At 32.8% G+C, this 15,326-nt stretch overlaps 2 protein-coding genes across 4 annotated transcripts in view; one reads left to right on the forward strand and one right to left on the reverse strand.

The window, feature by feature from the left end:
• The window catches only part of PSIP1 (PC4 and SRSF1 interacting protein 1), a 37,113-nt gene extending 22,141 nt beyond the window's left edge, over positions 1–14,972 (forward strand). The window contains exons 6-15 of one of the 3 annotated variants that reach the window (XM_055428196.2): positions 2,325–2,421; positions 3,480–3,555; positions 6,829–7,057; positions 7,908–8,026; positions 10,722–10,777; positions 11,344–11,414; positions 11,627–11,728; positions 11,842–12,055; positions 13,549–13,660; positions 14,420–14,972. In XM_055428196.2, the coding sequence (XP_055284171.1) occupies positions 2,325–2,421; positions 3,480–3,555; positions 6,829–7,057; positions 7,908–8,026; positions 10,722–10,777; positions 11,344–11,414; positions 11,627–11,728; positions 11,842–12,055; positions 13,549–13,660; positions 14,420–14,480 (1,137 nt within the window). In that variant the 3' untranslated portion in view covers positions 14,481–14,972. Of the gene's footprint in view, positions 1–2,324; positions 2,422–3,479; positions 3,556–6,828; positions 7,058–7,907; positions 8,027–9,410; positions 10,679–10,721; positions 10,778–11,343; positions 11,415–11,626; positions 11,729–11,841; positions 12,056–13,548; positions 13,661–14,419 lie in introns of those variants that run through there. The other 2 variants (XM_088837894.1, XM_088837893.1) reach the window with 2 other exon arrangements.
• SNAPC3 (small nuclear RNA activating complex polypeptide 3) overlaps positions 1–15,326 on the reverse strand; it is a 70,222-nt gene that overhangs the window by 13,049 nt on the left and 41,847 nt on the right. Inside the window, exon 11 of the transcript XR_016037804.1 lies at positions 7,263–7,322. The gene's annotated coding sequence lies outside the window, so the exon portion shown is untranslated. The remainder of the gene's footprint in view (positions 1–7,262; positions 7,323–15,326) is intronic.

Genomic DNA, 15,326 nt, shown 5'->3' on the forward strand with positions numbered 1-15,326 from the left:
CAGTTCAAAAGTTTCAATTCTTCGGCGCTCAGCTTTCTTTATAGTCCAACTCTCACATCCATACGTGACCACACAGTTCAAAAGTTTCATCCATACATGACACACAGTTCAAAAGTTTCAGTGCTTCGGCGTTCAGCTTTCTTTATAGTCCAACTCTCACATCCATAAATGACCACTGGAAAAACCATAGTCTTGACTAGACGGACCTTTGTTGACAAAATAATGTCTCTGCTTTTTCATATGCTGTCTAGGTTGGTCATAACTTTCCTTCCAAGGAGTAAGCGTCTTTTAATTTCATGAGATCTCATTTGAAAAAACCCAGATGCTGGGAAAGAAGGAAGACAAAAAGGAGAAGGGGGCAGCAGAGAATGGGATAGTTAGATAGCATCACCAACTCAATGGCCATGAATCTGAGTAAACTACAGGAGATAGTGGAGGACAGAGGAGCCTGGTGTGCTGCAGAGTCAGACTTAGCAACTGAACAGTAGAGGTCCCAGAGAGATAAAACGTGGAAGAAATTAGAATATTTTCATTTAAGATAAAATATTTCTTATTCTTTATTAGTAATGGTTTATTAGTTTATGAGGAATGGTTTTGAGTTGCATAATTTTGCTTTAATAGTCAAGAATATATGTATGGAAGGGCTGTACTTTTGCTTATTAAAGTGTTTATTTATGGTATTATAGATGAACTTGCTATCTCTAATTGGTATCTCCTCAAAAAGATTCATACCTCTAATTCCTAATACAGTGTCATGATTTATTTTCAAAAGATGAAAGCATAATTGAAAAGAGATTTTTCTTTTGGCACTGAAAGAGCTTATCAGTTTGAACTGAATTTTGGAGAACTTTGGCCCTCCTAACTCTTCACCCTCCTAACTCCTTAATAGGAGCTTTCATACAGTCTTGGGAGAAGGCACTGGCCACCCACTCCAGTATTCTTGCCTGGAGGATCCCAGGGAAGGGGGAGCCTGGTGGGCTGCCGTCTATGGGGTCGCACAGAGTTGGACACGACTGGTGTGACTTAGCAGTAGCATAGTCTTGGGTTCTCTCAACCTTTGTTATAAAAACAGATGCCCAGCTTCTTACTCCAGAGCTATCAAATTAGGAGTGGGGCAGGGATGGTCTGTAAGTTCTTAAACTATTTATAATGAAAAACTGGATAAATTCTTCAGTGGGATTCCTGAGTCATATTTGCATATTCTGAATCGTTGATATTCATAATGATCAATAATGTTTTGCCAGTTTATTGATTTGATCACTGTTAATCAACATATGAATAAGTCTCCATATCCTTACCGGTATTTGTCATTATCTCAAGTGTTTGCAAATCAGATTATTGATTAAAAGATTAAGACTTTTAATCAGTAAGATTGGATTATGCAAGTTTTTGCCTGATGCTTTATTGCCTTTATTTTGTTAGATAGTTGAATTCTAAATAGTTGAGGGTAAGGAAGCAGCTCATAGTAATCCTCATCGCTCTTTTTGATCTCTTCACTATTTTCTCTCTTCCATTATGATGTTATGCTTGCATTTCCTTTCTAATTGGTGGTTATTAACCTTGGTTCTGCTCTAATGCTTGAACTGATTAAATGGATTCTCATTTGGGGCTGTTGTCTCATTATTACCTTTAGGGCATTATATTTTACTAAGGTTTGTTGGAATTTCTTTACAGTAAGTTCTTCTTTATGGAAAATAAGAATAACTCCTAGGGAAGAACAGCAGATCTATCTCATTTCAAAAATAAAATGTGTATATTAACAAAGTTAAAGAATGGAAATATCAGCAACTTAATTTATTGCCTTTTCTAACATTAGGTTGTATATCATAAGTACACAGTGTAAAGTGTTAACATTTTGAGATACTTAATGAAAGTACATTTATAAGCAATGTGTGGGCTATTCAGTGTAATTATACTTTATTCAACACTTTGCATCAAGAATATTCAATTTACTTTTACAAATGTCTCTGTTTAGGTTGAGAAGATCTAAAAAGTGAGGTTTTATTGTTCGTTTCCTAGAATTATAAGCTAAGTTTGAGGATATCACTGAGTCAACTATTGAAAAGTGAAAATCATACAGAAGTAATGCTTAGGGACTTCCCTAGTTGTGGTCCAGTGGCTAAGACTGCGCTACAGTGCAAGGGTCCCAGGTTCAACCCCTGACCAGGGAACTAGATTCCACATGGATAGCCAAATAAATGAATATATATAATTTTTAAGTTATGTTTATATTTGAACTTATCTTACAGTGGCATGTTTTTGCCATTTAACTAATAAACTTGGAATGCCTACAATGCTAAATAATTTAAATCTTTGTTATTCAGGCAGAAAAACAAGTAGAAACTGAGGAGGCTGGAGTAGTGACTACAGCAACAGCATCTGCTAATCTAAAAGTGAGTCCTAAAAGAGGACGACCTGCAGGTAGGATTGTTAATGTTTAAATATCTGGCTTGTGATCAGTATTCTAATCCATTTAAGTGCTGTACCTCAGATACTTTGGAATAAGTGAATAGATACTTGGTTATGTGTAACATGCACATTTTAAAGAAGATAAATGTTAAAGTTTCTGCTCTCTGATAAGGCATTTAAATTTGAAATAATTGTTTGAGACTCATTTTCTGTTTATCCCCATTATATTTTCCATTAATAGCAGCAAATGAGGCTGTGGTGAGATATAAATTCCATGACTAATGGGTTTATTTTACCTCTTAACTTTAGAAAACTTAAGCTTTCCAAATGGAATCGTAATGAAAGCAAGAGAAAACAACATTTGAGTTACCAAAGTTATTAATTTTTAAATTTTTACATTCTTTCATTGTTAGGACCTATACAATATTCAGATGTCTTCAGCCTATTTAAAATATTTTCCTAATTTGGCAAATAGGAAATAGTTTGGAAGGATCTATCTCTAATATAAAGTAAAACAAAGAAAGTTAGCCAGGATAGAGACAAATTTTTTTTCCTACTTCATAATACAGGATTCTTAATGAAACAGATTTAAACTGAGTAATACCCCCCCCAATTTGTTTATCTTTTTCTTTGGATTTTAGTATTGTAATGGATCAAATTAATGGTATTGTTAGAAAATTTAGTGAATTCTGATAAAGAATTTTCAAAGTCGTGAACATACATTTACAAGTGATATTGTAGTATGTATATGAATGTTGAATATAAGGGCTGTTATCTACTATAAAGTTGAGTTTTGTGACACTCCTGTTAAAACAACATTGAAGAATGTTCTTTTAAGTCCTCAGCCATACTAAGGGTAAATTGAAAATAACCTTAAATCAAAGTAAATCACTTCTCTAAATTGTTATTTGAACGAGGATATGATTTTTAAAACCTAAAGTAAAAAAAAAAATAATTATATCTGTAATAACTACTAATTAATATTCTTAGTATGTATAACTTTTATATATGATGTCTACATCTTGGTGGGAAAATTGGTAGTTATAAAAATTTTTTCCTGTGAATGTTAGCTACAGAGGTCAAGATTCCAAAACCAAGAGGCAGACCCAAAATGGTAAAACAGCCTTGTCCTTCAGAGAGTGACATGTGAGTATTATAATTAGTTATGCAATAAATGAGACATTTCACTTTAAATATGTAAATTTATTTGCATTTCTACAAGTTTTTATTTACAGATGATTGTTATTACTATTTTGTATTTCTTAGAATTATGAGGGAAATTCTTTAAAACATAGTTTTATTATATAAAAAAGTTAAAGTTGATAGGGAATCAAGAAAAATCTGATATCATTTCATTAATCTAAGACATTTTCTTATATATCAGGATATAAGATACTCAGATAATGCAGGGTAAAATTTATAATAGTTCTCTGTTTAAAGAAATTTTTAGACAAAAGTGTTTTTTACCCCACCCCCAGACAAAGTATTTTTGAAGCAATTTCCACAAATCTTGCTCTTCCAGAATAGTCTTTATTTCAAAATAACACTTAAAATTATCTTTGTAAATATAAAATTTTAAAGTCTTTTGGAACGATAACTGCTTTTAGTTAGTAACAAAACAATCAGTATTTTCCGTTTTTCTTCCTTGCCACCTTTCTTTTCTATGTGGATCTTGTTTGTGTCAGCATTCTGGGTGGAAACTTCACCAATAGGAATGTATGTCTAAACAAACAAGGCAAAACTTTGTAGCTGTTGTGTTTGAGGATTTTATAGGAAAAGGCTCAAGTATGTCATTTAAGAATGGATTAACAATGTTTTGAATGAAAACAGTTTATTGGAAATTTCAGTTATAGAACAACTTAAGAGTGTTGGTACTTTTTAACCAATGTATGTTTAAAGAGTTTTATTTTATCGCCAACCCAGTTGTTTAAATATTCTCAAAAATAGTGGCAAAAAATTACAACATGGTTTTAATTACTATAGTGAAATTAAAATATTAAGTACATGCAGGTGAGTTTGTTATTAAACCCCGCTTTTTCCTGACAGATTCTTCCTAGTCCATTTCTCTCCTTGACTTTTGGCCCATTCTTCGGAGAGTTCTCTACTTTTTCAGTATCATCTTTAGTTAATCTTTTTCAGTATCAATAGTTGCACTGAAAGGTACTACCTTCCTTACTAGCTGAGCAGCTTTCTTAGTCTCCTTTCATACTTCAGGGAATTTGACCCAAGATTCCTTTTTAAAATCTCCATTACTTTCCCTAATGCAGATTGGCGTCACTTTTGGTAGTGTAACAATACTTTATTGTTAGTGTGTGTGTCCATTTCATTCTAGTCAGCTTCATGTGCAGTGGTCTAACTCATAAGACTTCCCCAGACATGCTTATCTCTTTTACACTTAAGTAAAAGTACTTTGAGTTTATATGTTTTCTTGAAAACCCACTTCCTGGTTTCTTTTTCCTACAGTCCTTTGCTTATCAGAAGTATCTCAGTTTGAATTCTTAAGGAATTTTTTTGTTTTTGAATTCACTGAAAAAATTCACTGAATATGGTTTATATGTTTTATATGCACGGAATTTTTTTCTCCTTCCTTTGCTGTCCTGTTCTTTTTTGAACTTACTTTTTCTTGAAGTACCCAGTCAAATTTGTTGATAACAATCAAATTTCAATATTTTGTCTTGAAATTCACTGAATAAATTGTCTTTCCATTTATCACAGATGATAGTTTTGTGTGTTGTGTAGTAGGGTTTCAAATGCAAAGCAAGTGTCACACATTCTAGGTTTCCATGATGGACAACTCCAGTAGCTTACAATGTTTATTTCTCATTTGTGCTGTATGTAGGCTAGGCATTGGCTGTTATAGCTACTCTTAGCTTTGTATCTGGACAAAAACTCAGTGGAATGCAGAGCAAAACTATATAAAACCCTTTTAAAATGTAAGCTGTCCACCATAAGAACAGTGGGTATCTCTGGTAGTGACAGCTTATTTGCAGTGGGTCCTGAAATGATAAGACAGTGGAATGGAGTTCAGAAAAGCTGAAACCATCTCCTAACCCTCATGTAAAGATCTATTACAAGTCATTGAGATGTTTGGGGTTGTTATTTTTATTAAACTGTATTTATAATTTTCTTTAGTATAATTTTCCTACCATACCTTGACCTATTAATAGAGAACTTAGCCCCAAGAGGTCTGTTTTTCACAGTAGATGGTAAGGAGGGAACTACGGTGAAAAGACTTAATTGTAGTTATGTTTATCGGAATTCTCTGCTTTGATACTGTTTTTAAAACTTAGAAATAATCCATTTCTTAAGAGCATATGAGACACGTTTTAAGTCTACCTTTAAAAAAGTAGTCATATTTTGCTCCAGTGTGTCATAATTCTTAAAATGTTTATTCCTTGTATGTATACATTTTCCTTGTTTAGAATACGTTGCTAGAAGCAGATCTGTGGGGTTAAAAGGATATTTTTATTTTTAATACCTGCCTCTTTGCACGGGGGTAACATTTTGGGGGAGGCAATTGGTCAGTAACTTTTAAGAGCCATGGAAATGCCTTTTATATTTGATCCTCTATTCTGCATCTCCACAAAATGATCATTATCAAAATATTTAATTTGTGGAAATACTAAAGTGATTTCACTTGCCTGTGTTATCTTCCATTGTTTGAAAATAAACATAGCCAATGACAGTTTCATGACAAAAAATTTCTAAAGAAGTAAAATGTGATTTTTTTTTTTTCTTTTGTAAGTTAATAATCTCTTAAGGGTTCAAGGAAGCAGTTGTCTGGAAAGTCAGTTGATTTGGAATTGAGATATTAGACTAACTGACCTTTTTTGCACCATCATTTTCTCACCTGTTAAATGGAATGGGTTGGACTAAATGATCTGGGGTTCCTTGCAGCTTTTAGATAACATGTGAAATTCTCAATAAAATTCCTTGAACACTGCATAATATTAATTGGCCATATATATATAACCACTATATGCATGAATTGAGCCTTTTAAATTGCAAGGAATATTTCTTCAAATTTTAAAATGACTATTTCACCATACTAGTTTGATTCTGCAATTGTATTTTTGCCAGTGTTGCTAAGATGGTACCCAGTATTATTTTTAAGTGAATGAGTTACAAAGAACTTAAAAAATGGGGGGGGGGGGGCGGAAATCACTCTTCTATTACCCTAATGCTACTGTAAGTTTTCTATCTTCTAACTTATATTAAAAGGATGTTCTTTTTTGTGTGTGATAGGCTGATAATGACCCTTCCTTACATTTTACTTGAAGATATTTAAAATTTGTTTTTAAATAAAAAATTTATAGCTTATTATTATCCAAAATAGTTATTAACTCAGAGATTGTGGTTGAATGACAAGATCTATAGATACATAAAGGTTTATTTTTCATTGTTTTACCTGTGAAATAGGATAACTGAAGAAGACAAAAGCAAGAAAAAGGGGCAAGAGGAAAAACAACCTAAAAAACAGCTTAAAAAGGATGAAGAGGGCCAGAAGGAAGAAGAAAAGCCAAGAAAAGAGCCAGATAAAAAAGAGGGGAAAAAGGAAGTTGACTCAAAAAGGAAAAATTTAGCCAAAACAGGGGTTACATCAACCTCTGATTCTGAAGAAGAAGGAGATGACCAAGAAGGTGAAAAGGTAGAATGGTTGCATATCAAATAAAACCTTTGTTTTATTTTTAGTTTCTTGTGTAGTTCTTAATCTTTAGATCAAGATTTCAGTATCTTTAAGAAAGTCTATAAATATGATTAAAAGTTAAAATAAATTTACCTTTCTGAATAAACTTCAGTTAGCAGTGTTAAGCAAATTTGAAGCTTTATTGCACATCGTAATTTTATCTTACCTTGTCATAATTAAATGGGAGTTAAATGTTGCATGATAAACTTTCAATAACTCCATCTACCTAGAAAAGGTAGGAAAGTGAAGAATTAATTAAGTTGTGACCAGTGACAACAGATGTAAAAAGGTAAATTTATACATAGATTTATATTATTGACCTCAATGGGCACTTCAGACCTATTTAGTGTACATTTTATTAGTGGTACTTTATTTGTATACTTTATTTCATTTAGGAATTTCATTAAAGTTATGCATTCTTTTCTGTATTAAAACAAAAAGTTTTTTTGTATATAGCCTTGGAAATCTACAGACCCAGGTTGTGTAGGTCTTGTCATTTATGTTTATCTAACTTAATACCCTCAGAAGCCCTGGACCTAAAATTTCATAGGTTGAGCAGGCACTTGTCAGTAAACAGGTATTGAAGTCACAGTGTAGAGGCAAACAGCCTAACGTACTTCATTTTAATACATATTAACCAAAGCATGTCATTCCTATAGCAATGCAGTGATTCTAAGATTTTTTAAAATTAGTAATTTATGTATTTGTCCCTTAAGAAAACTAGTTACTGCTTTTCTGCCACAATTGTAATCACAGAAGCATTAGTCACTGACTTGATACTTAACTAAAACCATCCTAATTCTCAAAACAGAAGAGAAAAGGTGGAAGAAACTTTCAAACTGCTCATAGAAGGAATATGCTCAAAGGACAACATGAGAAAGAAGCTGCAGAGAGAAAACGCAAGCAAGAAGAACAACTGGAAACTGAGCAGTAAGTATTTTCTTATTCTAAATTTCAGTTTCTTTAAGCCAGCATGAAAATTTTAAACAATAGAATCTCATTTTCCAGACTTTCTGAATCCTTCTAAAGAAGTGGCTTTGCCCATGTGTTAGAAAAATGTCTTCAGTATATGATAATCATATTTCAGGGTTCATTCTTTTCTGAGTAAAGAGGATGAAATTCACTGAGATAAGCACCCCGTGAATTATTTTTAATTTAAACGGAAAGTGCAGATAGGGTTTAACTGCTTCAAGTCTTTGTAGAAAATGTCCTCATCCTCTACTGTTTTCTCGTATAATATTAAATACAGAAAGATGATAAATTAGTGGACAAAGAATGAAAGAAATACCTATCTTTGTCATACCACCAGCAGGCCTTCCCCAGAAGACAAGCAAAAATAACAAAAGCACAGCTGGAAACCCATGAAGCCAGTACAAATAAATCTAAAAGGCTGACAGGGTTTGCATTAGATGTGTGCAATATAAATCAAGATACTAAGTTTTGATACTTGGAGATAATATATACTTACCATGGGGAATTTCTTCCCCCTTTAAGTTTATTCTATAAAAAAATTTTATAAGGAAAATAGCAATGACAATGATGATTAGGCTTCATGTGTTTATTACATTTGTTTTCTTAGTTATCTTTAGACTGTTTCTTCTGAGGTCTTTCTCTGAAAAACGTTTCTTTCTTTGTGAAACGTCTTGCATTATTCTGACTAAACTGTTTTTTTGTTGTTTTAGTGAGGAGGTGATTTTAAAAACATGCTGTAGGTCACTAAGACAAACTTAAGCAGTGAAATTCTTTAAAAAACTATTCTTAAATAATTTTGTACCTTTTCTTTCTATAATAAATCTGTAAGCTGAAAGTCTTGTTAAGTATAGCATTTGACCATCTCCTTTCTTAGTTTTTTGGAGGATATATAAGCAGTTTTAGCTATAAGAGGGAGTAATTTAAAAATTGATTTAAAGCTCAGAAATGTTACTCCCTTTAATCTGTTAGACTTGGACCATTTATGTAAATATTAGAGTTATTTTTTTGTTACCTATCCTTTCCTGTCCTTTCACTGAAAAGTTGTTGGACTGTTTGTTGCTTTTAACTTTATTGTGCTCCCCAAATTAAGATATAAAATTAGTTGTTGCTTAGTAAATCTAGCCCAACCCTTTAGTATCTCAAAGTAATCTTTATGTGTTTCGATTTCTTTTTGAATGTCCTCCGAATGTAACTTTCTCAAATTCTAATATTTGTGTTTTCTTTCCTCCTTCTGTTATTACAAAACTTTGTACTTGGACAGTTTTGCTCTGTAAAGCATTTCAGATGCAGCTTGTATGAAATGCATTATGCAAAAATAAAGTTTATTGTATTGTATTCCCAGCCAAACAACATGTAATCTACAGTAATAAAAAATATATCTCATTTTGGGCTCAAAGCATTAATCCAGTTACTGAAAAGAGAATACAAGTGGAGCAAACAAGAGATGAAGATCTTGAGACAGACTCATTGGACTGAATTTCCCCCTCCCCCCCTTTGATGGAAGAATGTTCCAGATTCTAAATTGAGGACTTCATTAATGGCATTATTACTGTGTTATGATTGTTAAAACACATTTCCTGTAAGGTACACACTACATACTAAGGTCGGCCATCATTCCTGTTCAGTTTTTTACCAAGCTTAAAATGAAGCTTTGTGTTTGAAAGTTACAAGCTCAGATGAAGACGGTGGTTGTACATTATTTCATTTAGAAAATATAAAAATTCATTTTGTTTTGAAGCTAGGTGTTAAACTGGAGTAGCTATATTATACCCCTAGAGAATGGGGCAGTTGTGCCCTACCCTTGACATTCCTTTGTTGTTAATTCTTTAGAATATTAATAATTGTTTTTTTAATCCTGAGAGATTAAACAGTAGACTTGTTAAGAAAACAAAAATGAAACTGTAACCAAAATTTTAAAATAAAGTTTTTTTAAAAAAAAACCTGATTTTTAGATATTTTTTGTTCTTGTCTATTTCAATTGGTTTATTATAGTAGGGCCCGAACTCTTAAGTCAAGGTACTAGAAATTATAAGAATTCATTTTTAAGTGGTTATTTTTGTGATTTACAGTAAAATGGTACCTTTTCATTTGTGAAATGGTATGTAAACACTAGTGAATGTCATTTAAGTTTGATATAGTGGCAAAAATAAATCCCACTTTATTGTAATATAGTAGCATTATAGTCTATTTAATCTTGTAACTAACTTTGAACCCCTCAAATTACCTACCTTTTGGAGATGTGGGGAAACAATTAAATCAGTCTAATTTGACATGCTATTTTAAAATTCATGAAACATAGGCATTCTCTTCCCACTATGGCCTATTTATCCAATGACCCTGCAGTTGGTCTTTTAACACACTATTGTTGGAATAAAATTGCACAAAAGCAGCTATTAAAATTTGTAATGCCACTGAAAAATTAGATTGTTAGATTATTTTAGCATGTTAATTTTTATGTTGAGTTTTGTTTTTATTTATTACTAACTAATACTAATGTGGCATTGCAAAGGTCTAAAAATTATAGTCAGTTCCTTGTGATCTAGGTCACTTAACTATTTAAAAAAAAAAAACTTTTACAAAAGGGATTGTGGGCATTTGTTAATCAGTCACAGAGTTCCAATGTTTTTGAAATATTTGTGTTAACATTTGATAGGCAGAATAAAGATGAAGGAAAGAAGCCAGAAGTTAAGAAAGTGGAGAAGAAGCGAGGTTAGTTATTTCACTTTCTAAGATGTATAATGTTACACACAGAAAGGAAGTTTTATAGACACTTAATTGTATACATTTTGAAATCAGTCATTTGATATTATTGTACAAGTACACATTTTAAATCCCTAATAGATGGTTAGTTTTGCACTGTTTTTAAGTAGCATCAGGTGAACTTGCAAAGGTGGTCATGTTTATTATTTTATTGCTCCTTATAAGATGAAGTCAGATTGATTTTATTGTAACACTGCCAAAAGCAAGATGTTTCCCCATTTCTGACAAATCTGGTTTCAGACGGATATTTTAGTTTTGGTTAAATAGGTAAGGGAGAGGCAGGTGCTAAAGGATTGAGAAGGAGTTAGTGGACACAGACCGCTTATTCTTTGCTTATATGATGAATGTTGGTTTCCTAAAGACTAAAATGGCAGATAATTTCTTACTGATGTAAGCAGATTACTAAGAACATTTTTAAAAAATCACCACTTCTTTCCATTATACTTTGCTTTAGATTATACAAAAATACTGGTTTTGGAAAACCTATTTACTGTGTTTCACATTTTAATTTATAGAAACATCAATGGATTCTCGACTTCAAAGGATACATGCTGAAATTAAAAATTCACTCAAAATTGATAATCTTGTAAGTGTTTAATACCTCATTTAAAAATACAGTGCTGCTTTTGTAGCTTCATTTTTTTTTCTAACATGGTTTGATAAGTATGTGTAAATTTGAGATAACAGAATGTTACTGGCTATTTTGTATGCCTTGTTATTTGATATTCTGAAAGTAATCTCTGGATTCTATGGGTTGTGGTAATTAACAGTTAATGAAATTACTGTTTTGTCATGAAGGATGTCAACAGATGTATTGAGGCCTTGGATGAACTGGCTTCACTTCAAGTCACAATGCAACAAGCTCAAAAACACACAGAGATGATTACAACACTGAAAAAAGTAAGTGATCTTTAGTTATGCAGATTTTTAAAATTTCCTCATTATCGCCACTTCGTTAAATAACATTCAGAAATCAATTAAGAAAATTCTGAGCTTATCTTTTGTTTTCTCAGATACGGCGATTCAAAGTTAGTCAGGTTATCATGGAAAAGTCTACAATGTTGTATAACAAATTTAAGAACATGTTTTTGGTTGGTGAAGGAGATTCTGTGATCACACAAGTGCTGAACAAATCTCTTGCCGAACAAAGACAGCATGAGGAAGCAAATAAAACCAAAGATCAAGGGAAGAAAGGGCCAAACAAAAAGCTAGAAAAGGAACAAACAGGTATGTGGTAACAGTTTGTTGGAATTACTTTTTAAAAATGGCTTTGATGTTTAATCTTATTAATGTCTTAACCTATAGTAGATGATGGGAGTCCCAAAAGAACTTAGCAGAGTCTGCTCAATCTTAGCTAAGTTTTTAATCAAGTTTAAATTACTAGTAGTTACTACTAGTATTTACTAGTAGTAGTGGTTGCTATTGTTTTCATTTAAATTAGGGAAAATTTGTAACCTACACAAAAGTCAAGAGAAATGAACTTCCTGAGTCAGCTTCAGCAGCTATCATTGCATGATCACTGGTCTTTTATTATATCTCCAAGTTTTTCAGTGACAGTCCTAAAGATTATTTTGAAGCAGATTCCTGTGCTGTTTCAGTCATAAACATTTTAAGGTATATATATGAGTGAAGCTTAAAACAGAACCTATAGTACAGGTATGCTTGTACTCCAGGAATACTGTGGGTTCAGTTTCAGACTGCTGTAATAAAGTGAGTCACATGGCATACAGATTTGTTTACCCTATACTAAAGTCTGTTAGTCTGTCTAAAATGTGCAGTAGGGTTATGTCTATAGAAATAACATACCTTATTTTTAGAATGTTGCTTAAAAAAATGTTGTATCAAGGGAGCCTTTCATGAATTACAGTAACATCTTAGAGACAGATCACCATATGAATATAATGAAAGTCTAAAGTGTGAGAATTACCTCAATGTGACAGAAACAGAGTGAGTGAGTGCTGCTGGGAAAGGGTGCTGATACACGTGCTTGATGCAGGCTTGCTGTAAATATGGGATTTGTAAAATGCAAGTGCAGGATCCGTGAAGCACAGTGAGCTCAAGTGTGCCTGCACCATCGGGAGCTTCCCCGATTCTATGGTACTAAACATGTTAGCAGCAGCTCCCTAACACAGAAAAAATGCTCAAAAGGAGTTGGATTTTTCTTAACTCATTTACTAGGGAATGATAATGATAACAAACCAGAGGTTTGATAATGAAATAATATTTACTCATCATTTTCTAAGTTAGAAGACAAAATCATGTTAACTATTTTGCCACCTTCTGTTCTTAAATACAAAATTTTACTGTGATTTACATTGCTTTTTCTAACAACTGGAGTAAATCACAATGCTCTAAAGAGTTGTACCACTTCCTGACAACAGTAACAAATAGAATAATCAGATCAGTAGTCGGTGGTTTTGTGGATAGATACAGGTAGTAACCCTGTTTCTTACTGCGCCTTGTCTACCCAAAGGATTACAATGCAATGTCACATAAAATACAGTATTAGGAACTTTGGGGCTATGTTTAGTGCTTGAATTTGGATCACCAACTCAATGGACATGAGTTTGAGTGAACTCCTGGAGTTGGTGATAGACAGGGAGGCCTGGCGTGCTGTGATTCATGGGGTTGCAAAGAGTCGGACACGACTGAGCGACTGAACTGAATACTTAAGATGTCTTCAAAGTTCTAACAGGTTTCCCGCTGGTATCTTTCTAAAGGTTCAAAGACTCTAAATGGAGGATCGGATGCTCAAGACAGTAATCAACCACAACACAATGGAGACAGCAATGAAGAAAGCAAAGACAACCATGAGGCCAGCAGTAAGAAAAAGTGAGGATATATTTTAGTGCGTTGTAATGTTTTAATTTTTAAATCACATTGCTAATCCAAGATCGTTTGTGTAAGGGATTATTTTCATGACTCACTTCCTGAATTTAGGATTCAAGACATATCAAAATGGCCAAACTATAAAGAAACTTTACTTAAAACTAATATGTCATTGTATTCAAGGGAATAGAGCTAAGCAGGAATCCTGTTTAAAAAAAAGTAACTATTCTTTGAACTTCTTCCATCGACAACACCCATACCTAGTGACTCATGTCTACACTTTCTTGACTTTTGACAGAATAATGCAGAAATTAGATCTAGAATCATAGGTTGTGTTATAATACCCATGCTAAAATAACTAGATATGGAACCATAGTTACCCAAATCTTGATTTGTCCACTGTACATTTCAAGGATTTGGAACCAAGCATCCTTTCTAATTTTGAAATCGGTGAAATCTTTCTCTTCTGGAGATATATAATATGTCGGTACCATAGATACACTTTTATGTTCTTTAAAGAACACTTTAAAGCTAGAAATGACAGAAAGGGACCTGGGCCATGATGCTTCCCTTTAGTTACTAATTTTGCTTGATCTGCATATTACTTTGGGAAGAAAACACAACATAGTAAAATAAAATTTACAACAAAAAATAATTAACATTTAAAAAAACATAATGCACACATGTAGTATCTTTCTTTTCTCCTGAGGAACAAAAGCCCCCTAATCCCAGTTGTCACACCTTTTTTTCCCTTTTCTTTAGGCCATCCAGTGAAGAGAGAGAGACTGAAATATCTCTGAAGGATTCTACACTAGATAATTAGGTTGACATACCTGGAATATAAAGAACATTTGAGAAGTTTGTAATGGTTTTCATTTGAAATATTTAGACTGCTGAAAGTTTTAAATTTTTATAAACATAGGTTTTGATGTTTAAAACTTGTTTTGAGGGAGAAATCTCCTTATCTTTGTTTAAAAGTGACTAAACATTGCTAATTGTACTTGTGCAGTATTAACAGCTACATTATACAGTAAATGTGAGGGGAAGTTCATTTAGGAAATGTTAAACTGCTTTTCCAGACATCGGTTGTAGTATATTTTCAGTTAGTGTGTGTATGTTAATGTGTAATTGATAGTAGGAAAAAGTTACATTTTTAAAACTGCTACTTGTATAAACCTTTTCCTCTTTTCCCAGATACTGTGGGTTTTGTGCATAGTTTTTACAAAAATTGGATTTACCAGACTGTCTTTTCACTGTTGTGGGTTTTGTAGAAGTTAAGCATTTTTATGGTTGATAAAATGTTACTTCTATACAAGCACTCACTCCCTCCTTTCTCTCATCAAACGTTGACTTTAATCTCAGTCTACCTTGAGCTACATTATCCTGCTGCTTTGTAATAATGTGCAGTCTGTATGCCTTTTTGTATGACAACTAGATACCCAACTGACATTGAACTGACAATTCTACAAGGTGCAAAACTCATGTTAACTTCTGAAGGTAATTTAGTTTTGTGGCTGAGAATTCAGTGAAAGTCACACGAGTTTCCTGCAGTAAGCAGGAGTGTATGTAGGAATGAATCTGGCTTTTAGGGTTCAATCATTTAAGATCCTTTATAGGCGGTAGTAGCTGAAACTGAAAACTAAATGATAAAAGTTTATTTTTGAGAAAT

This window comes from Moschus berezovskii, chromosome 7, assembly GCF_049115385.1.
Source record: "Moschus berezovskii isolate FMDL1 chromosome 7, NW_MosBer_1.0, whole genome shotgun sequence".
In the NCBI taxonomy this organism is placed as follows: domain Eukaryota; kingdom Metazoa; phylum Chordata; class Mammalia; order Artiodactyla; family Moschidae; genus Moschus; species Moschus berezovskii.